The sequence below is a fragment of the Poecilia latipinna genome, unplaced genomic scaffold, assembly GCF_001443285.1.
Source record: "Poecilia latipinna isolate Pla-1442-1.1 unplaced genomic scaffold, P_latipinna-1.0 Scaffold267, whole genome shotgun sequence".
In the NCBI taxonomy this organism is placed as follows: domain Eukaryota; kingdom Metazoa; phylum Chordata; class Actinopteri; order Cyprinodontiformes; family Poeciliidae; genus Poecilia; species Poecilia latipinna.
The window spans coordinates 83,139-106,925 of NW_015112883.1; the positions used below are offsets into that span (position 1 = coordinate 83,139).

Sequence of the window (23,787 nt, forward strand, 5' to 3'; positions counted from 1 at the left end):
CCCCTGTTTCAGATCTCAGGCCTGTTTGTTCGGCTTCCCAGATCCATAAAATATTTTCCTCTACACTCGTCAGTCCTTTCTTTTGTTCCCATCCTGCACACCTCCTCATTTCTCTCTTTTTGTTCCCGTTTGACGCGCACTATGTTGAGTCTGCTCCCGACTCCGCACCTGCTCCGCACATTCCCCCAGTTTTAAATCACAAATCCTGCAAACTCCCAGAATGGAAACCTTCCAACCTTCAAGCGGCGTACCTGTCAGGCAGAAAAACGACGCCAACCAGACGCTCATGCAAAATGACAACCGCCACAATTGCGCGGCTGCCCGGCAGCATAAAGCCATCCTGGCAAATAAACATCCGCCACTTACTCCGTGATTTCCTCGGTGACCGTGTGTTCGACCTGGAGCCGGGAGTTGACCTCAATGAAGTAGTGTTTTCCATGTTTGTCCACCAGGAACTCCACGGTTCCCGCGTTCTCGTATCCCACCTGCAGGACAAAGACAACAACAAAGCATGACAGTTTTACCGCCGTAAATTACTCAACTAATACTGTTAGTATTAGCCGTGTAAACAATGAAGAGGCAGCACTCACTCATCTTAATGAACCATGAAACTAAAGGAACAAAAAAAAAACTCCACGCTAAGCGAACATCGCCGTATGAAATGGGTAAAGAATGAGCCGAGCGCTTTATTTTTGTAGCGAGAGAAGGCCACTTTTCATCATCTCCATGTAATGACAAATTAGATCATTAATCAAGGAGGAGTAACTGGAATCTCGCCGTCAAAAGGCAATTTCTCCCCCCACCTCTCAGCTCAATAAATGCAATTAGATTCACAATCGAAGGCAGGTACAATAAATACGCAGGGATTCGTCTCGCCGTCCAGGATGGTAATACCTTACTTAATTGATGGGAAGCGATGCGGATGAGGGCCAAAAAAAATATTGCACTTATGAATCTGCCATACATCATAAAGAGACACCGCTTTATTGAACTACTTCCATTAAAACTTCAACACAATTATTACAGAGCTGCTTGTTTTCAGCATTCATCCTGCAGATTTTAGTCGCCATTTTGATTGGCCATTGCTCCATGTACACAACAAAATATTAGATACTGGCAAAAAATACATAAATAAAAAGAAATTCAGTCCCACGAAAAGTACTGGCAGTAATACACAGTGATTAATTATGACAAGGAAGGAAAATTAAACTCTTTTCATCCAGGATTGTTCTGTATTTGACAATATCAGTCATTCCATCAATGATCTGCTTCCCTGCACTGCCACTGCATGATGCTGCCACCACCATGTTTTATCTCAGGGATAGGTTGTTTACTTTCTGCTCCAAAAAGTTTTGGTTTGATTAGAGCAACGTCTTCCACAAGTTTTCTGGATCCTCTAAATGGCATGTACAAATTATTCCCATTTACGATTCATTTTTTGGCTGCTTCCCTGATTAACATCAAATATGTTTCAATAATCACTTTCTCCCATTTTCACACCTGAAAAACAGAACAAATGTTATACTTAGGCCTGTCACGATAACAAATTTTGCTGGACGATTAATTGTCTAAAAAAAGTATTCCGATAAACGATAATATTGTTTCAAGACCTTTTGACACTGATTTAATGGAAATTACTAATAATGCATGTGATTTCCTGCCATAGATAAATACACTATTTTCAAAAGAACACATAAAACTGGAACTGATAAACTAAATAAACAAAAACAAAAATAAAATGGATTCTCAGTCTCCATTAACAAAAAACGTACTTGAATAAAAACTAAACAACACAAAGCCAGAGTGGAAATTAATACTGCATTCAACCAAAAGAGTGCAGATTATGAAGTCTGAACTATATTACCCTTTAGTAATCACTAGATTTAAATAAAGAAGATGGGCACATCTGACTATCTAATGCAGTCATTCATAATACACGATTTTTTGCCCCCATTTTCTCCTTATGATAATCTTAGATCGTTGGCCGATCTAAGATTGCCGCTGGTGATTTCGTAACCGATCATCCTGCAGTGTGATGTAGATCGTTGTGGCCGCTCCGATCTAAATCAGGGGTTTCCCTCGACTGGGAGCTTAACACAGCCTGTTGAATGTGACAGGTAGCCAATCAGAAAGCGCGGATTCTCCTCCGTGCTTTCTGAGGGGAAATTACGGAGGGGAATCCCAAACAGCTGATATGGCAACCCAAGTCCAGCGGACATCAGAGATGATATGTGGAAACAACATTAATGTTTATTCAACATTTCGTGCAAAGAATATAGAAATGACAAGGAGAGGAGTTGGAGCCCAATTGCTACCGCAGTTGATGAACCTGGTAACTTTTCAGCTGTTCTTCTTGAACGTGACTAAATAGGTTATAATGATTTTCAGTCAGTTATGACTTTACGCCGACTCTAGCCACATGCATCACAGGTAGATTCTAGTAAAGCATTGATTAATGCCTGGTTTTAAAATTAGTTAACTGGACTTGTAGCCATTATTTTGTGCTACAAGTCCAAAATAATGGCTGTGTGGCTGGACACCACACAGCACAATCGAACCCGATCGAACCGTTATGCCTAGGATTTCTGTCGGCTAAAGTGAGGTCTCAGGTTTTGAAAATGGGCCGACAACTCGTGTCCTGTGCGCTGGACATTACACTAAGGAAATGAGGAAGGGAGGGTCAGTGAAGAGCACCGGAGCGGAGCTTTTTGTCATTCAGTGTAATCAAGAGAAAGAAAAAAGGCAGGAAGAGACGATAAAGCCGATAATTAAAATGAGGTCGACAGGTTTAATTATCGTGCGATTAATTGATTTATCGTTTATCACGATAGGCCTAGTTATACTTATGAACTTTTTTTAGGTCTACTAGTAAACCTTTCAGTATTTAAACAGATAATTTTTAAAGCACAAATCTAATCCATAAATCCAGCTTAAGTGAGATTTTAAAAAGCATTATTTCATCTTACAAAATGAGAATGGAAACTTCTGATTCACATTTTTGGCTTCAATCTAAAAGAAGAAAAAGGTTATTTGTTAGACATACTAGTTTGAATCCAACAGAAAATGTAGAAAAATCCAAATTTATCACTATTCTAATCATATTCCCCTACTATGACTACGCTTATTGGTATTTACATAGAAAAAAAATTGCAGTTTTCAGTTTCAGCAGATTAAATTTAACATGAATGAAGGACAACAAAGGTTTGAAATCAGACCTGCAGAAAAACCAATCAGAGAAGATTGGATTATTCCAATCAAAGGAATCAGATATGAGACCAAAGACGGGAGTCTCTCAAAGATAATGGTGTTTAAACTGATGACAGCAGAAGAACTAAATCTGCTCAGGAATCCTTAAACATGTTAAAACAGTAGATAGATATTTCCTGCAGAGGACTGAGTGTGCAGCAGAACAGCAGCAGATGTAAGACAGCAAATCAAGCTGCAGATCCAGTGGACCTCGACAATAAAATGCTGAGTGGAATCAGACAATCATAGCTGTAAAACACGGTGCAGGAAATGTCTGCGCAGCATTTTTAGAGACCTGGATCATTGCTGTCGTTTTGGTCATATGTTTTGTAAAAAAAAAAAAATAAAATAAAATGAGTTATGATGCTGATTATACAATTAAAATGATATTTTCAGTGCAGACGGCGAAGGGAAATGGCTCTTTCAACATTCTGGTTTGTGGTCTCACCATTTTAGACTCTTATCTTTCCAACCCATTAGTTATAATTGGTGCTTAGATTTTACTCTGTTTTGTTTGAACTTATCTTTTTGTTTAAAATCCAATTTGAAGCACAATGTGCCCCATAGGCCATATGTTAAAGACACAGATGTATACTTAAGTTAAACTTTCAAACAAAATAATGCAGAACTGACTCATTTCTGCACTCTGGAGGCGTATTTAGCAGCACCTATTCAAGGTTTCCCCCAGAAAACCTGCTAAGCCCGGTGGTTGGGGCAGTAGGACAGCCATTCATCCAGCGGCACGTTGTGTTTTTGAGTTAAAAATGTTTAAAGTTGGCAGAAAATATGAAAATATCACTTGATAATCATGTGTTATTGAAAGATTCGAAGATTAATATCTGAACACCAACTATAAAGTCTTAAAAAATGCAAATATTTTAAAAAGACTTCAAAAAATAAGCAACGCTTAGCCTGGTAGGGGCACAAGTAAAGCCTGGTGGCCCGCCAGGCTTATAATGCACTGGGGGGAACCCAGTGTATGACAGTCTTGTATATAAAGATGTGACTCTTGTACATAAAATGCCACCATTTGGCTGTCAGTCTATTGTAGCTGTAGATCAATGGGACATTCTTGCACTGCTTTGGTGAGGAGAGCTTTCAACATTTTCTTCTATTCCGTTTCAGTCATGCCATCTGAAAAGCAATAAAATGTGTATCAGGATATATTTAAGTCTTTTTAAAATGTTTGCATTTTTTAAAGACTTTATAGTTGGTGTTCAGGTATTAATTTTCCAATCTTTCAGTAACACATAATTATAAAGTTATATTTTGAAATTTCCTGTCAACTTTAAATATTTTTTAACTCAAAAACACGACGGACAGCTGGCACCACAACCACCGGTCTCAGTTTTCTGGGGGAAACCTAGTATATATATATTCATTCTCTTCTGGGTTATGCCATCATAAGCCATTTATACTGTATACAGTATAAATGGCATAAAAACATCAGACTGGGATGGTTCAACACCCAAAGTACAGGGCTTCACATGTAATACTTACAACTAGTGTAGGGTTTACTTGTACTCTATGCCGTCTGAATTGATACACACAGCAGATTTCAAGTACACACAATGCGGTTACCATATTTCTAATGAGGACCAAATGGACCAAACCTGTAGAAATAATTTAGGGAAATCAGCTGTTGTGTAATAGAAAGTAACCTGAAGCCATTCAATGGTTCCAAAGTGACCGTTTATTTCTACTAGAACAGATGTCAAATTACTATTTGGGGGCTTAAAGGTTTCAAACTGAATCAATTGGATAGCAAGACAGAAGGAAGATGCAAAAGACCCAATCTAATTCATCCAGAGGGGCCACAGGAGAAGTGACACCATACTGAACATTTCTGTGTAATTTTTGTTTTTCTCTTCATCAAAATACATGAAAATGAAAAAATCTCAACCACTTCCGTCAATCCTGTTCTCAGAAAATGCCTTTTAACTCCTCAAATAGTAAAAAAAAAAGAAAAAGAAGAAGTCCGACACCCTCAGGATTGCTTTGATTTCCATCCGTCAGGCATAAAAGTGAAGACAAATGAAGAAAAGCCAGCGATTGATTGGAGACACAAAAAGACCTTTAGCTTAAACTCCAGAAAATCGAAGCTGGCAACTGACTCTGTGTCGGGCGTTTCAGAGGGGCAGAGGAAGAAATGCATCAAATCTGAAGCACAGAAACAGGATGTGCCTCCAAGAAAGTCCAAAACCAGTCGATTTTGATCTGATTAAATCCTGCTGATGCACCGGTTTTTTTAAATGTTAGACATGTTTGTCAACCAGCCCCAAACACAAGCCGCAAAATAAAGTAGCAGATGTTCCTTTACCCTGCAGTAGGATAGTAAGAAGTAAAACATTTTCTATAAGAAGGCTGCAGGCATATTTAAGTTGCCTCTGAATTTTTCTCTGCCTATTTTACATGCACCTCACTTTAAAAATGTTCATTCTAAAATAGTGGAGGGTTTTTTTTAAATGGTCCGAGTAAGGGCTGGATAATAAATCAATAACCAGATATATCATGGAAGATCAATATCAATCAATAATACATCTGAAATATTTTATATATAGAATATTGACTGAACTCTGACCCAGAACCGCACAGTATTCTGGCTTTAACTAGCAATGAAAGGTTGGTGCAATCAACTGACTCACTCACTCTTTGGTTACCTAGCAACTCACTCTTTGGTTACCTAGCAACTCACTCTCTGGTTACCTAGCAACACCCTGCTCAGTAACTGCCACAGTGGCAGTTTAAAGTCCTCATAACTGCTTAGAAGAAAAAAAAAACACAACGGCATGGAGTGAAAACTCTGGATAAAACAGGAAAGGCCATGCCACTGGTTTGGAAATATTTCAGATATTTAAAAACAACAAAACCCCCAATTAATAAGTATCTATCAACTGGTATGAAATGCTTACATCGTGATCCAGAACTTAACCCAGAGTTAAGTTTTATACTTCTCTAATCCAGGACAAACTTAAGATCCAGAAAAACCCCTATTAGTTTATATATTATGGACTACTTATTCTTATTAAACATGGGGAAACCAATATTTAGTCTTTACCTTTTTGTCTTTTTCGGTTTTGTTGTTCTGTTTGTATTTCCCTTCTAATTCATGTAAAGCACTTTGAACTGCCTGGTTGCTGAAAATGTGCTATATAAATAAAATGATCTTACCTAGTCTGAGCAGATTTTAAAAAATAAATAAAGAAAAAGGGAGGCCAGCCATTGGTTTGCTTAGCCTATTTATGTTTAGTACTAATACAGACTAGTTTGGGGAAAACAATCTGACACAATGATGTTGCTCATAGACTAAATTGTTATTTAAATGCCTTGATTTTTGACTCCAGCGTCTCTTTAATATCATCGACTGGTGCAATAGCTGCGTTACTGCAAAAGAGGCACCAGGTGATGCGAAGGAGCCATCTCCAAACTCCATCACCTTTGTTTGTTAGAAACCAAAGTTTCAGACTCTCCTGTGCATTTGAAGACAGTAACGCCCAGACATCATCATCTTCGCGATTTAAAATCATCTCTATAACCACCACAAACAGGGTTTGGGACAAATGACAGCTGTGGTGCAGTCCAACTAACAATGGGAACAAGTGTCAAGTCTGCAGACACAGGAACAGATGTCTCTTAAGAGACACACTGACAACACCACCTACAAATTGCCTCCAGGAACACAGACTTGAGTTTTCTCCAGAGCCACAAATCAAATGTGGGCCAGAAAACGCCTTTAAATGCTCATCAAGGGGACATTTCAGCCAACAGTGCTCAATGGCCAATGCAGAGTCACTTTCAGATGTCCCTGCTTTAAAATTACCTGGATAAAATAATTAGATCATTAGCCGGACTCTAAAAGGTGATTGGAGGAAATTCAGGAATTTGAATTAAATGTGTTGGATCGGGGACAAGAAAAGCTGCAGGACGCAGTTCCCTGAAGAAACGAGTTTGACACTCTTGTCCTAGAGTACATTTTCCCAGAGAGTCTGAGAAGTGTGATCCCTCGATAATTGGAGAACACTTTCTGGTGCACAACATATTTCCACAGCAAATCTGAATCTCTCACTGAATGATGCAGTTTCTTCCCCAAAAAGCCCCTTTTTTAAACTTGGTGCTCAATTTAAAATGCATAAACAAGAAAACAAGTATTTTCTTGTAATAACTACCTTTCAAATAAATTAGCTTGCCAAGCAGAAATGAATAACACCTTGTAAACGCCCACAAGTTCTACGCATATATAAATATTCCTGTAAACTAGAGGGAAATTATCTGAATAAAAATATTTATACTGAGCTGAGGTTTCTCTGCTCAGACAAGCCAGTTCTCATTACATGGATTTACATCCACAACTCCTCTCTGAAAAAACGGTTTAAATTATGAGCAGCAGCACATACAACACAGCAAAATAGACTGGAAAGTGCATGTATAAACAATAAAGAGACTCCCACACAGCTCTGGTTCTGCAGACATGGAACGAAATAAGATGGAAAATGAGCCAATTAAGATGTTCGCATGCGACTGTGTGTGAGTACTACCTGTGCTGAGCAATTACCCAGCAGCTACAGCTGCAGTTATTAATGCAAGCTCAACGACCTCAACAGAATGGCAGCCATCACCTCTGCATACTGTACGCCGCACATACTCGTCTCCCAGCCGGAGTCGGTGAGTGAAGTGGCAGCCACTGTAACAGATTGAGTGGTCACTGTTTCATAAGGTCTGGCAGCCAAGACCATGGGCAGTCAAAGCAGGAAGATCATTGGGATGCTGCATGCACGCTGCCACACATTTTCAAGAGTGTTTTCGGAAAGTATAAAGGGTAATTCTGCGTACCGCAGGCCGGACTGCCTCTGTTTAAATTATCCAACGGTGGAGTGAGTGGTGCTGTGAACAGAAAACAACAAGGCTGAATCGATGGCATGTCAAAGTGAGGCGGAATAGGAAGCGAAAACGAACAAAGTGCATGTCCCAAAGGTCTGCAGCCACATACTGGACTCCAAGATCTTGACATGATTTCTAGATCTTGGTCAATCGTTTCGGGTCTTGAAGTCCGAACAAAGATTTCCTTTCACAAGATTAGAGGTCAAGTCTAAAAACAAACTTTTTTTAATGGGTTAGCAGTACTTAGAGACCATTTAACTGAGAAACTGGAACAAATCCAGAGGAAAACAACCTGAAACAGGACCTGAAAGATCCATCGTCCAGTTGATCAGATACTATAGCCGCTCAAGGTCAATCCCAACCTAAGCCGGGTTCATATAACAAGACAATTATGCAGATTTTTGTCCAGATTTATCCTCTTTCAACAATCTTAAGAACACTCCGCTTATCGGGATAGACAATCTTAGGAGTCCTGTCTGTGTGTCCTGCAATGTCGTTAAACTTAAATCAGAAACTTACAACCGTGTGACATCATCATTTATGATTCCCAACAGACTTAAAGGGTGTAAAATTAATAAAGTATCTTTACCCACCCAAAACAAGAGGAAAACAAACATTTTATTCTGGTGTTTAGGTAACAGAACATGTTCCTAACAGAACAGCCTTGAAAAGAAAGTCAGACTAAATTTATTCCCCAGCAGTAGGGAAAAGGTCAGATGTCTAGTGGTTCCAATCATGTTCAACACATTTTCTTAAGTTGCTGTCCCATTTCGTCTTAGATAAGTGCACATTTTCTTTACCCAACAAGGCTTGTTTTAAGTCCATCGATCCATTAGCGTCAGTGTATCCGGGGTCAGGCTGCCAGGTCAGGAAACTCAGCCTTTACAAAGTCAACATTTTTGTGCTGAGAGCTTAGAAAACAGACCATCCGGTTGGTCAAAAGTTATTATTCTGTGTCAATGCCATAGCAGGTTTAACCAACTCAAATTTAAGACTTTTAAAACCATTATGAATGGAATATAAGAACTACGTCCAGACAGAAATGTACGAACTTCACCCATCAACTGACGACAAATTTTCACTTATCCATGTTAGACGCAAAAAAAGGTAAGATAGCAAGAGAGTATTAGCAGCTAGTTAGCAATAGCCTCAACCGTCTCATGTGAAAGCATTGAAGATATCAGAGTGCGACTCAAACCTTTGCCAAACAGAAGAGAAATATAAATCAAATATACAAAATTAAGTAGTGCCGTCGAGACAAACTGATTAACAAATTAGAGGCCAACTCAATGAAGACATTTGAAGGCCTACATGAATTAAGACTAAGACTTTTTAACCCTTCGAGTCCTAAGTTTCAAATCTCAGCCTGGATATTTTTGCTTATTTTAATTGTATGTAGTGTTTTAAATGTCCTGTGAGTAAATTCATATTTGGCCTTTTATCCATAACTGGGAATTTCAATATCTAGCAAGTTATTTTCACAATTTACCGTCTATTAAAACACTGCCCCTGTTATGGGGGATGAAATTACCGTAATAACCTGATATTGGCTGCTAGTGCAACGTTTCCCCTTTCAGAACCTGTTTGAATTTTTCAGACAGCACAAACTGCAACAAAATTACGGTACAGCAGAGTTGGCTGGATCGTCAGCGCTACATTGGGCCTAGATGGGTTGAGAACGCGAGGACACCCTGATATGAGCGTTTGTCAAACTTCCTCCTGATGCACCTTTTCCCTCCCCGTCAGCAAAGCCACAACCCATAAATCCAGCTTGTATTTTTCACCAAGTGGAAAGCAAGAGAGGACTTTTAGATTTTTACGCCTTGCAGATTCCCACCCAACCCTTTAAACTCCAAGGTGTGGCTCCTTCCTTAGCCTTGGACCAGGCAAAAACAGCAATTGATTTCCCGTCAAAGCTGATGCCGCCATATTTCTACCTAAACATGCAAATCCTCCGAGGAGGAGCAGTATTGATAATTCACAGCACGCTGCACACAAAGCCCCACACCTAATCCCCTTCTGCCATCGCGCGATGCCGCACAGCCAGAAGGCAACACATTCTGGGTCATGAAAGGTTCAGGGATGGAGTAATGTGGTTCAAAGCTCTGCAGCTTTATGTGCGATGTGCATCATAAGGCAGAGGGAACAAAAATCAATGGTGTAATCAACAGCAGCGGCCCAACCTGAATGTGTGTAGGACAACATGCGAGTGGGAGGGCTTGGCTCAATATGTCAGGGACTTTCAGATGCACATGGCTTAATGCATTTTTAATAAAATGTTATTGCTGTTATTAACCTGGCTTCGCTGGCAGGTCAGAATAAAACATTTTCAGAGGATTTCAAGTAGAAATCAGTCGCAAAGAAATGGAAAATTATCTGCAAATGCATACAGAATTAATTTACTCAGTTTTGAAATGTTGTGACAGTCTGTCATTTCAAGGAAATATTTAATTCAAGTTGAAAAATTACTATTTTCTAAAAAAAATAATTGGAAAAGTCAGACTTTAAATATAAACAAGCAAGGCTGTCAAAGCTGTAGCTGCTGTTTTCCAGATAAATCTTTACTAAACAGTCGTTTTGTCAACTTATGCTCGACAGTTCTGCTGAAATTAGAGTTTATTCTGATGCAGCCGCTTTAGTTGTAAGGTTCCCAGTAAAAGAAAAATGTAACTTTAGCAGGAAGGATTTCCTTGTACACCTCAGATGTAATCCACTTAATCTCCAAACCACTAAATCTGGCATTTGTTCAGTTTACCCACTTCTTCTAAGGTGGTCCATTTATTTAAGCTTTGTAAAATGCAGTGTGAATCGTTTAGTTGAAGTATACAGCCTACTGATTTTTATTTACAGACACGCATTTCAAATTTTCAGAAGACTGTTGGAAATCAGCAGAAACCTCCTGTTGAAGAAGCAAGAAGCAGAACGTAGTTTGTTTTCCAGTCACACAGCCCTTATTAATTTTTAGAAATTAAAATAATTCATAATGATTTATAAAGAATATGTGGAGTAAGTGAGTTGAAGTGTCTAGTTTTGCAGCCTCCCATCGTTGTGTGGCCATACCTTACAGCACTCCTGGTGGATGGTTTGGGAACTGCAGTGAACTGACACGCATGCAGGGAAGAGCTGGATGGTATCCAGTGTTGGGATGTGGAAAAGCTTAGTTTGCAAGTTTATGGTTAAAAAACAAAAAAGAAAGTCTAGGATTTTTTTGGGTGATCAGTTGTAATTTTCCCCAAATACAAAGTTATTTGGAAAATATATCAGCAGTATTATTCTTTATGTCACAATTTATTTATTTTTTTACCTGCAGAAGTCCGACAGTAGAAGGAGGGACTGGATATTCCTGAGTTGCTTTCTTTGTCTGTCTGCCATATTGGATTTAACAAAAATTGGACGGCAAGTAGTTTGATGGTGTATTGTATGATCCACTGGTGTTCACGTCAGTGGTCTGTGTGCATTTATAACATAAAAATCCACAAGGAACACAAGACACAGCTGTCCACTGCAGAGACCACGAGGGTTAAAGGACAGGATGAAAGGGTTAAAAGACAGAAAATTAAAAAAACTTCAAGGTGTTGTTCTTAAATGTGGTTCTACAAGTTTGGTTCCAATAACTAGGATTTTTTTGCACTTAGTGTTAGATTAAAATAATTTAATATTTTGTTGAAAATCTGATTGTTGTTATTTTGTTCTGATATGTAAAATCCTATAATAAAATATGTATTCCTTCATGCGGAGCTGAAACTTCAGTGGGACTGTTATCCCACCTTTATCATATTTATACTAAACTCTTCAGATTTAAACAGAGTTCCCCTTTAACTCTCGTCTCTTCATCTCCATCTTCTTTTTAGGATTGCAGTTAATCTGGAACCAAGATTCTCTCTAATCTGATCCAATTCCCTTTCAAACTCGCAACACACAAGTTTCATCCGATTCATAGCTGATATCGCCTGAAAATAAACACACACACTTTCAAACAGATCAGCTCCATTTCAGTGCTGCCACCACGCTAATCCTTTAGCTGCTGGCAGCGACCGAAGCAGCTGAGCTCTCACAATCCGAGTGTTGGAAAACTCACACCGACACAAACGCATGCAGCTGTGCGCGCTTATCGGACGCGTGCCCACGCAAAACCTACATAAATACAAACATGCACCCACCACAGCTGTATTCATCACAGCTGTAATGGGAAAGGACCAGAGTTCCCCCTCTATTCGTTTTCCCATTTGGTGGATCCGTCCCTTCATTCCAGCCGAACTTGGAGTCTGAAGCTCATTTCTTTCCAGTAACGCTGCCACTTCTAAGCTCTGCCTCGGAGCGGGATTAAGGTCATCCTCACACCTGCTCCATATCCATTTACCATTACCAAGAGCCTCATCTTTAAAAGCTTCCTTGAACAGGTCTGAATATGTCTATACAAAACAGCTTCATTACATTTTTGCACAAAATCATTCTTTGAGGTTTCAGTCTGCTCAGTTCTGAGCTTCTTTCAGAATGAGATGTTTTCAGGACTCTGTCGCTTTAAATCCAGTTAAGTTGCTGCTGGCCACGCCCCCAAACTCAACGTTTAATTCAATTTAAAAATACTTCATTGATCCTAACGTGAAATTAAATGTAATTCATTCAGTCTTCAAAGAGTTATTGAAGAGTGATGGCTGTTGGCAGGAAAGATCTCCTGTAGCAGTCTGTGTAGCAGCGAATCTGAAGAAGCCTCTGACTGAAGATACTCTATTCTCTCAAGACAGTCTGATGAAAAGGATGATCAGAGTTGTCCATAATTTTCTTGATTTTTATGAAGAATCCTTCTCTGCACCTTCAGAGGTTCCACAGTCGTCCCCAGAACAGAACCGGCCTTCTTTATCAGGTTGTTTACACTCACACATGAAAATGGCTGCAAAAAGATGTGCAGTTACACAACTGGACATCTCTGAAAAGCAGAAGAAGAACCTCCTGCACAGCAGGTGGTTTATGGATGCTAATTCAACACCAAAACACTTGTCTTTTCCAGCTGCTTCTAGCTGACCAAACATGCTGGAGTTCCACTTGTGTTGCTAGGTAACGGGGGCTAGACTTGGCTGGGGTTGCTAGGTAACGCCACAGTGCCCGTTGAATGTGACTCACTCAAAAAGATTTTGAAGTTGCTCATTTTCCAGACAGCAAAAAACATTACCTTATTGCCAAGAACCGGCTTGTTTTTTGTTTTTTTAGGCACTGGTGCCGTTTTTAGAAGCAGAGACACAAATGGGATACAAAAATGTGCAAAACCTATAAGTCATAATAAGTCGCCTTTAAATACTGAGCAAGAGCAAAATAAGGGGGAAAAAACTGGCTTGGTCAACTTTCCCTGAAGAGAGAAGACTCAAACACCGTCTCAGATCAATCAACACAATCAATACCAATTATCAGTTAAATAACCGGTGTTCTAAACGAGAATCAACATAAATGAACGTTTTACTTGTCGTGTGTTTAATTGAGATTGAGTACAGAGAAGGGAGAAAGCTCTCCGAAATCAAATTGACGGCCAAATTGGTGACAAACCAGGTCATTAGTGTCGCATCGTGCGCTCCTAACCAGTCTGCGATTTGAGACGGGGATTAAACGAGCTCTGCTGAAAATCTGCGGCCTGCAGAGACTTCTTTTCTCTGGATTTGCGCTCCATTGATCGGTTCAGGACTGAAACCTGATGGTTTATACATTTGAACAGTGTTTAACGTACCCATTTCAGGGGGTTCCACAAGTTTCCATGTCAAAACTACCCAAAATTATAAAGAGAAATCCACAATGTGGCTGATATTTCTATGGATTGATGGATGGATGAATAAGTTTGATTTTACCAGTTTATGTTGGACAAAAATGTCCAAATTAAACTGAAATTTGTTCTCCCTCATGCTCGTTTTACATCCTGAATCTTCTCACTAGAAAAAAAAGATCCACATTCTCGTTTTCCGCCTCACCTTAAGAAGCAACAGCTAACTTTACTGTCACCCACATTTCACCTTTATGGGTATTAAGCTTTAAGCTCTCCTAAATTTTGGAAACTTAATTAAAAAAGTGAGAAAGAAAGTGTTGAAAGGGAGCGAAAGGAGATATGCAGATAGAGTAGAAATGCACAAGAATAGATTAAACAAGGGAAGCTAAAGTGCATCTGCATACTCTGACACAGAATACGTAAAAACAAAGAACAGAAAACAAAAGGGAGCAAAATACAAGCATGGAAAGAAGTATTTAAATATTAGTAATAACCTGATTAATAATTTAATTTTTTAAGAGAAAAGGCAAACCAAACCAACAGGACTATGTGAAAAGTCTTTGTCAGCAAGCATTTTCCTCAACTCCTCAAGAGTTTTTCCATGGAGAAACTGTGTCACACTCATTGCAGGTTTGTTTTTGACTACACTGCAAAAACAGAAAATATTACCAAGAGTTTTTGGTCTAGCTTTTGTGCAAATGTCTATTAGACTTTAAATAAGACAAAACTAACTTACAAGTAATTTATCAGCAAGATGTAGGAGCTAGTTTTAAGTAAATACTTCCTTAATATTGATGAAAATAAATTTAGTTATAACGAAACATTTTCCCCTCGTTATAAGTTAAATAAGTGGAGCTAGAACTTTTACATCAATATCGAGAAATCATTTACTTGAAACAAGCTTGTATATCTTGCTGATAAGTTACTTTTAAGTTGGTCTCAATTCAATCTACACTAGAAAGTAGACAAAAAATACTTGGTAAAATTGTGTTTTTGCAGTGCAGGACACTAAAAAAATGTGTTTGATTCATGTTTTCCAATACCTCAAAATAAGAAAAAACCAGAATGTCCATTTACTTTCAGAAAACCACATTAGACTTTTTAGATAGTAGAACGAGGAATAAAGTGTTAAAAAGAAAAAAAAAAGTAACTTTTCTGAAAACTGGAAAATGTTGAAATCAAAGTTTTCCTGCTAGTACACTGAAACCGTTTGTAAGATGGCTGCTAAAGAAAAGTCACAACAAAAAAAGATTTATTGCATATGGTCATAAACTGATTTTTTAATGCTCTCCTGCATCCATCTCATGCTTTCAATAACAAATCAGCCTTAATGTTTCTGTGAACAAACAATTTCAAGGGGATTTCACATCAACTGTGTTGCGTCTAGAAATATTTATGTCCTCATTTCCCCTCGCATTAGCAAGAGATCGAGTGACCTGGGTGGAAGCGGTGAGAGTAGCAGCATAATGGCAGCGGTGCATGGACAGGAAACAATGCAACCATAAACTGGAAGCACACCGAGGAGCGAAATGGAAAGCAACAGTGACAGATTTCAAAATCAGAAAACACCCGGCAGGATTTTACGGTTCACATTTGAACACGGCACAGCGGGCTCATAAAATCTGATGGCTACTATCAATTACTTTAGAAGAAGAAAAAAGAGAGAAACGACCGAAAAGTGCAGCTATAACTTTAGCCGAACAGAGGAGACGGTGAGAGGGAAAGGCCAAAATAACGCAGGGCACTTCCTGCAGGCTGATTCACTGTCGGCAAAAAATTGACAGATTTTATCAATGCTTTATAAATGGGATACATTTCCAGTATTGTTTTATTCCTCCTGCTAAATGCATGTGTCTGCACGTCATGGAGACATCAAATAACTTCTACAATGTCAGCAACAGCTCATTATTGTAAAATCACGGTACGGAAAATGATGAAAACTAGAATATACATTATTAATGCATAAGAAGATAAACGTTTGAGCCAAGAGGCACGACTTAAAGTGAGTAAAGGGAGCCAAGAGAATTAATTTTTACTAAATAACTCAAATAGAGAGGAGGCTCTTAAACCTATTACGGCCTAAATACAGAGAATCTTCCTTTCTTCAAAGTGATGAAGTTTTAATAGTCTTTCCATCTTATTGCTAACCTTTTAAAAAGACTTGTGTTCATTCGTCTGCTTTCCCCTCGAAGCTATCAAACCTCAGGCCCAAATTACCTTTTCCTTATAAGGTCCTGGAAATAATGTTTTAAAGCCATTTTGAGTGATTATATGAATAGAGATGCATTTCAGTTGAAGTTTAATCCCATTATTGACGAATGAAGCTAATTAGCTTCAAAACCTAATATGATCTTGGATCCAAGTGGAAAGTAGCTGATTGAAGTGCAGAGGAGAAAACTAGAATATATAATTTCTATATAGTTTTCCAATTGGAAACTGTGAATAATTAATTTTTGTGCATCACCAGTGAGGTTTGAAAAAACCTGGTAGCAACAAAATTACAAAACAATTCTTTAAAGTTTTGTTAACGTCAAAACGGGCGTTTAAAATTAGACAAAAAGATGTGACTGCATGGTATAACACAAAATTCAGATTTTGTACTTTTTTAAAACTTTCATTTGGGTCTTTAAGCCCAAATGAAAGTTAAAAAAAAATAAAAATAAAAACAACCAACACCAGGCAGTTTGTTGGCAAATCAGCAGAGACTAACAGTTACCTAGCAACCCCAGTGGTCACTTAGCAACCCAATCTGAGCTTCAGGACATACAGCTGTTTTTACGCTGTACAATGGCTGCTGGATTCAGAAAATATAATGTGGTTCATACTTTAAAACAAATAATTGTTTCAATCTCCTGCTACTGATAATTTTTATGCGCAAGTGTCACAAGATGAAGTATTTCTGTATTTATAAAAACCAACAACAAAGTACAACTTCACAAAATGCTCAACACTCATTTTAATGCAGTGGGAAGACTAGTTTATAATGTAGGAGTTCTCATTAAATTACTAATTTATCCTTGCAATTTGACAACTTATATGTTACGCAATATGACAACTATTATGAGAACAATTTTATTCTCATTATGGACATTTTTTGCAGATTTAAAATAGAAACCTTTTAAAAATGTTGGCATACCTATAAGCCAATGTTTATGGAGGATCTCTGTTTTACTCTATATCCACCACCTTCTTTGTCTTGGCAGCAACATGGCTCCCTACCCACAGCCAGTCGAGGCAGATGGTTGCTCATAGTATGCCTGGCTCTGCTGGAGGTTCTTCCAGTCCGGTTCTGTTGGCACTTTATAATTCGTCTGTGATTTTCTTAGCTAGTACACGTGTAACAGGGTTTTATTTTAGCAATATTATAAAGGTGAAGTTTGTCAAAATGTTTGTTTATTCTTTGAATTAATTTTGTTTAGTCAACAAGTTGTTTCTTCAGACATTTAGGATGCGTTCACACTGCAGCCTGAAGTGACCCAATTCCGATTTTTTGGCAATTAAAATTTTTTTGCCGGGGCCAGTAAATGGAACCTGTATGCATTCTGCAGTGTGAACGGGCAAGTGACCTGAAAGTGTCCCGCATGCGCAGTAGAGGGCGCAATAGCGTCAGCGTTCTCAGTGTTCTGCCAACCGCCATGAAAAGAAGAAGTGCTCAGTGTTTGCGGAAGTAAACATGGAGGCTAACGGTGGAGCTTAGCTTACATATTTGAAGTTGTTGTCCGACTGGAGCAACATATTAACAACTTAATCATCATATAGTCCATCATGGTTGTTGTTTTTCTTCCCGCTTGCGCGTATCAGGACGCAGAATAGTAAGATTTGTTGAGAATCAGTGACGTTCAGTTCGGATGTAGGCGACCTGGACGTTAGGTCGCATTTGAATCGGATACGTATCGGATATGGGTCACATTCGTAAAAGAATCCGACCTGTGCTGTTCACACTGCCATGAAAAGATCGGATACAGGTCGCATTACGTAAAAAAAAAATCGGAATTGGGTCACTTCAAGCTGCAGTGTGAACGCACCCCGATTGGTGCTTTAAGTTCAGTCACGCTGCTCTCGGCAGTTGGTGGTTACCATAGCAACCGGTAACTGACGGCTCCTCCCCCTTTTTTTCAGTTGCTGCTTGTAACTGATGTGTATTCGAATCAGCCCTGTTCTCTTTACAAGTATTATATTTAAACGTATATTTTAGAGAAATGTAATATACAGTGTTTTACGAGTCATTTTGTTTTGTGTTTGTTTTCAACTGTTATTAGGGCTGTCCATTTTAGCTATGTTTAATTTTGCAAATGCCAACTGCTGCTAGCAGCTGCTCATTGGGAGCTATTGGCTTGTAGTTTGTTGAGGGTTATTTGTAATATCTTATTTAATGTACAGGCGCAGACTCTGCTGGACTAAAGTTAACCACCAACTTGATTTCCTCTTTGGTTAGAATAACCAACCTGAATGTGTGAAGTCAACTTACTGAACCTGAGACAAACATAAAGGGTAATGTGTGAACTGGGTAGCTGCAAACCCATTGTTCTCAAAGGAAGTCTCCACCAAATAGATCCAACATTTGTCTCTCTGAAGCTAAAGATGGCATTTCAAATACAGGATTACATGTAATCCAAGCAGATTTATTTTAACCAAAACTACGTCCTATAAACTTGAGATAAATTTCCAGATGAGTTAGAGACGATTAATCTTGCTCTCATGATACCTCCAGGTCAGAGCAGCCATTTTCTCCTATATGTTTAAACTTTCCCTCTCCCTCTGAGATCTCATTCAACTTTCCACTCAATCTGCTCCTTAAATCTCTAATAACAGATATTACTCTTGTTTCTGAGCGAGTCAGCTGGTCCTGCCTCCCACATCTCTCTGCCACTTGGCCTTTATTTCACAGTGAATCCTTTTTGTCTCTCACTGTGCCTTCCCCTTCTGCCCCGTCAGCAGTTCATAAAAGCATAATGAGCTGCTTGTACTGAGAGGGATGAACAAATACAGCTGCCTAATGGTCAAAGACTAAAGCAAAATGCAGTTATACACCCATACTTCATGACTAGGGGAACGCAGAGCTACAACTGACTTGTGTTTCAAGTGAAATTGTTGTAAATAGATGCTTTGTCAGTAACTTGGAGCTGAAATAAGACAAAAATAGCTTTCCCCTTCATTACTTTACTTCCTCTCCCAGCAGGTTTCTCAGACCAAGCATCTTTTCCTCCTCCCTGCAGTCCTTTCACATTTCCAAAAACGAAGTTGGAGCAGAATTTACACTCGATGCGACTGCAGTTGTGAGCCTATGGATGTATGCGTGTGTGAGAGAGAGAGCGGGAAAGCGCAAAGGATTTGGCTGTAGTTCGTGTGACAACACCCACACAACAGGATCTGACACATCCAGAGCAGAGAAGAAGTCGAGATAGAGAACAGAGGGAAAAAGGGGAAAAAAAAAGAAAATCAGGGAAATATGTCATGTGAAGAAACGAAAATAGAGAAATGAGGACGGACAGCTGTGTTTGTTGCATATGGTTGTAGTGTGAGCTGAATACCTGAGTTTTTCTGCCTCCTGTCACTTCATTTACACATTTTCTCAATTTTATTTTCTACTAGTCAATTTCAATTAAAGCCTGCTAGCAACTCTTCGTTATAGATTTCACGCTGCACTAGAGCTGCAGGTTGGATTTCACCCAGTCTTCAGGCCTTGCAGTCATAAAACCACTGCTCAAGTCTAATGACAATCTCTGCCATCAGTCAAATTATAAGGAGTTTATTTTGAGGTTTAAAGTCAGTTTTTTCTAAAAATGCATCTTGGGTTTATGCAAATGCAGTCTGCCCACGCATATTGAAATTCATCTTTGTACTAAGATCACTTTCATTCATCTTCCCAGATCGCCCATGTTTGTCCATCACTGTGTGGTTTGGCTCATCCACCAAGCAGAAATGAACAGATCTGTCTGCAGAATACTGACGTCACTGTCCAGAGCTCCACCATGACGGACATCAAGACAACCAATGGGCTCCTTTAAAGCTAATCTAAAAACAGACATCTGTAATATCGCTTTTATTAAGGTGATTTCACTTTTAAAATGGTCACAGGGTGCTGCGCGGTCGGCTGAAAACAAAACTTGTCGTTGTATTGCATAACTTTTAACGAGGAAAGATGGAAAGCAGCCGTCATTCATAATGACTGGCAGCCCTCGGTGTGACCGCGCTTTTTACAAGGTGAGAAAATTAATGTTCATACGCTTTATAAGTAAGGTGATTACAAAGATGTCAAATATTGCATTATGTAGAAGTTACGCACGTCTAACCATTAGTAGTAACCATGGAAACAAAGCCCCGCCATCATGTAGCCTAGCATGTATGGGGGAAAAAACGAAAAAAACTGGTTGGCGTCTCGTCTTCTGTACGCTTTTAATGCCGCTCCGGTGTAAGGGGAGACGCTGTTCATGACAGTGACATAAATCATGTGGTGGCAAAGTCGGTAAATTGATCAACACATCAGGAGGACCGCAGGAAGTACGGGTCGGTTTCTAACTATTTCAAGCTTCTGTAAACACCGCCGTCTATGAACCCCAACCAGGTGTTATGCCCAGAAACAAATTAGCTTGACTCGAACAACTAAAAGCCATGAATAAACTCAAATAAACTGATTCTTTTTTTTTCAATAAATCCCAGGTGAAGTAGGAGTTTAATCGTTTTGGATTGAAGTTACACCCAATCTGTCAAATTTAACATTGCTATAGGTTTTCTCCTCCCATCACTCCTTATCAAATTTGTCTTTTTATTCAAGGCAGCAGCACATCATGGCAACCTGGGTCTCATTTCCCCTCAGTCCTCAGGTAGAGGACTGAGGGCAGAGCTGGACAGTTTTACATCCAACATTCATCGTATCTGGTCCTCATGTACATAATTAGGACGGCGAGTTAGGAGTAATGCAACACGAGCTAATCAGTACTGTAAAATAAGTCCCGACAGGCGGAAACACCGCAGGGTGATGCTTATTTCATTACAGCCTTAAATGTCTTTGCGAGATCTTGGCCAAGAAGTGGCCCGGCACTTCTGGCAGAAATCAGGGGCCGATGCATTTCTGGCCCAGGATGTCGCTTGTTAATTTAATTAGAAATTACCCAAATGCTCGGGCTTACCGCCAGCAGTTTGATGTCAAAACATCTCGATACGTTCAGCTGAGAAATGAAGCTCCAGGGAGGACTGGTTACAAATAAGTTAATGAAGGAAAAAACAAAAAGATTTGCATGCAAAGTTAGCAGTTTAAAAACAAAAGCGCTACATCTTGGCTTTAAACAGTCGAACTGAAAGTCTGACCCACGACCTCAATCACCATGTGGACATTTTTATCATCAATGAGGTTCGTGTAGCATTATAAGCTAATTAAACATTAGCTCAAACAGGCAGGCGGACAATCGGAACCAATAAATAAATCACATCTCAAGCTGATTTACAAGACAGACAGTGTCTCTTTGTATCAGGCTGAATCAAAATCACTCCAAATGTAATTTATCCCAAACAAGCAGCTAAATTTAATTAATACAAATATGGAAATGTGTTTCCACATTCAAACTGTAGCAGAATAGACATTTACAGTTTATGGAGGACTGATCATGCCAAAATTAGCAACAAATAATGTGCCAAATAATAAGACAAGTACTTTCCCAACATATTTTATTCCACAATGAGGCAAATTCCTCATTAATTTCAATTAATGTGAGATCATTACCATTTAATTTCCCAGTTTACTTCCAATCTTTTGATTTGATCAAACTCCAAAACATGCACAGCACTCAAAATCACAAGTTTTTTTTGCCCAACAGAGAAATTAACCCTATATTGTAACATTGCAAACAGCATTATATGGTAAAAAAAAAAAATCAAGAAAAGAAAGAGGACAGCAACAACAAATTTTGGCATCAGAGGCATGCCATACACTACCTAATGGAATAAGTTACTTTATCTAGGCTTGTACTTAAATAGAAACGGATTCAACATTGCTTTTGGTTAAAAGTTATTCAAGGAAGTCACTGGTTCTATAAAAAGACCCAGTAGCATCAAGCCAGCAGTACTTTCTACAGGAAAGGAAAAAGTTCATAATTAATGGCTCCGTCTGTGCCTGAGTCCAGGAAAGACACACTCAGCGACCCAGGATTAATTTCTCCGAGACAGAATAACAGAGTGAAAGGCAGCAGCAGTTCAGGGAAAAAAAACAAAAAACAAAGATAAACAAGCTGAAATCATCTTTTAAAAATCTTCAACTTAACGTTTCAAATTGTAGAATGTTCTGCTCGGTTTGGGTCTCAGACTTCAGTCCACGTTTTCATCCAACTAAAAGCTCTTTTACAGGATTCAATCCGTACATTTTTAAAGCTCCTGGATTAGATTTGCAATGTGTTATTGTAGAAAACTGCCTCTGCTATCTCTGTGTGTAATCCAATTAACCTTTAAACATATATGTTTATGCTCATTTAAACACCTTCAGAACTGACTGCAACCATGTGCGCTTTAACAATTTCTTCCAATTTTAATCTTCAGCTTCAGAAAATTTCCCCTCAAGCTAGAGAAAAGAATCAATATCTTTTCTTCCTCTGACTTCCTCTCATTTCGGTTTGCATCGTCTGAACATCCAGACTACAGCTCTGCACAGGGCCGTTTCTTCTGCAGTCCTTTCACCATCTCTTCTCTCTGCTTTGCTTTTTCTGCCTTTGTCAGCACCTCTGTTCATCCATACGTCTTTGTCTACATCCTGCAAGTGACCTAGATTTAACACTGCAGGATTATACATTTTCCACCCATTTACCGTCCACTTAAAAAAAAAACAATTATTCTGTCGCAGTTAACATGCAAACACAAATGCAAACCTCGCAAAGCGTTAAAGTTGACATACAGAATCCTAGCACAATAGGAAAATATTGTGCTATGAAACCCTTTAGATTTGCACATCCTGTCCAACTCAAAATGCAGCTCAAGTCATCCTATGTTACCTGATCTGCACAAAAAAAACTAAGAGAAAAAGGCAAAACAAAAAATCAAACTGTTCCAGACAAAGTCAAATATCTGATGGAGATCAAAAGTTTCAGGGGTTTTCAGGCAGCGTGATCTGCTGATTCTGGCCAATACAGATTTGTTTTTGCTAATTTAGTAACAGCGAGGCGACTATTGTCAGCACATGCAGACGTGACCTGCTGGGCAGATCAGTCAGACTCACAGCAGGGCAAAAAGGGACAGCGGCTGATTTTCACACCTTTCTGGAGGCGGATAAGACCAGTTTCACCTGCAAGCATCAGCCCACAATTAGGATAGGCATCCTTCAAAAGTTGATCTTGATAAACAAGTTCTGTTTCCAAAATATTGAAAAAAGTAGTTTGTACCTACAGCAGATGAACTGATTCTTTTCCTCTCCATTTCTTACAGAAACAACTCTCAGATGTCCGTCTGTTCGTGGATGGTTCAAAAGCAGCCAAAATCCAAGGAGAAGCATTGAAACCATCAATAGGAATCATACAGAACTGTTCATAAATCACATTTTGGACTTCCATTTGGGTCTCGAGTGCTTCTAAAAAACCAGACTGAGCGGTTAAAACACAAAAAGCAACACTCAGCTGGTGTTGGGCAATAAAACCGGCTTGGTGTCTGGAAACTGAGCCGTTTCAAAAACCTTCAGGATGAGAGGCGTTGCCCCGTTACCTAGCAACCCCAGCCGAATTCCAGCCCATTGCCTAGCAACCCAAACTGAGCTCCAGCCTGTTTGCTGAGCTGGTCTTACTGCTAAATGTGCCGTTCACTGGTTACTGGAAAAGACAAGTGTTTTATCGCTGATTTACCAACCAGAAGTAACTTTCTGCATTCTTGTTGGTTGGGCATAAGGTGGTACTAATGCTTTTCTAAGATGTACGGTTGTATAATTGCACATCGTTTGC

General features: G+C 39.1%; 1 protein-coding gene across 2 annotated transcripts in view; it reads right to left on the bottom strand.

Annotated features, from left to right (window-relative positions):
- Positions 1-342: 342 nt before the first annotated feature.
- LOC106947987 (pyruvate carboxylase, mitochondrial-like) overlaps positions 343-23,787 on the bottom strand; it is a 75,004-nt gene continuing 51,559 nt past the window's right edge. For both annotated transcript variants that reach the window (XM_015033373.1, XM_015033374.1), the window contains exon 10: positions 343-485. In XM_015033373.1, coding sequence (XP_014888859.1) covers positions 363-485 — 123 coding nt within the window. In that variant the 3' untranslated portion in view covers positions 343-362. The remainder of the gene's footprint in view (positions 486-23,787) is intronic.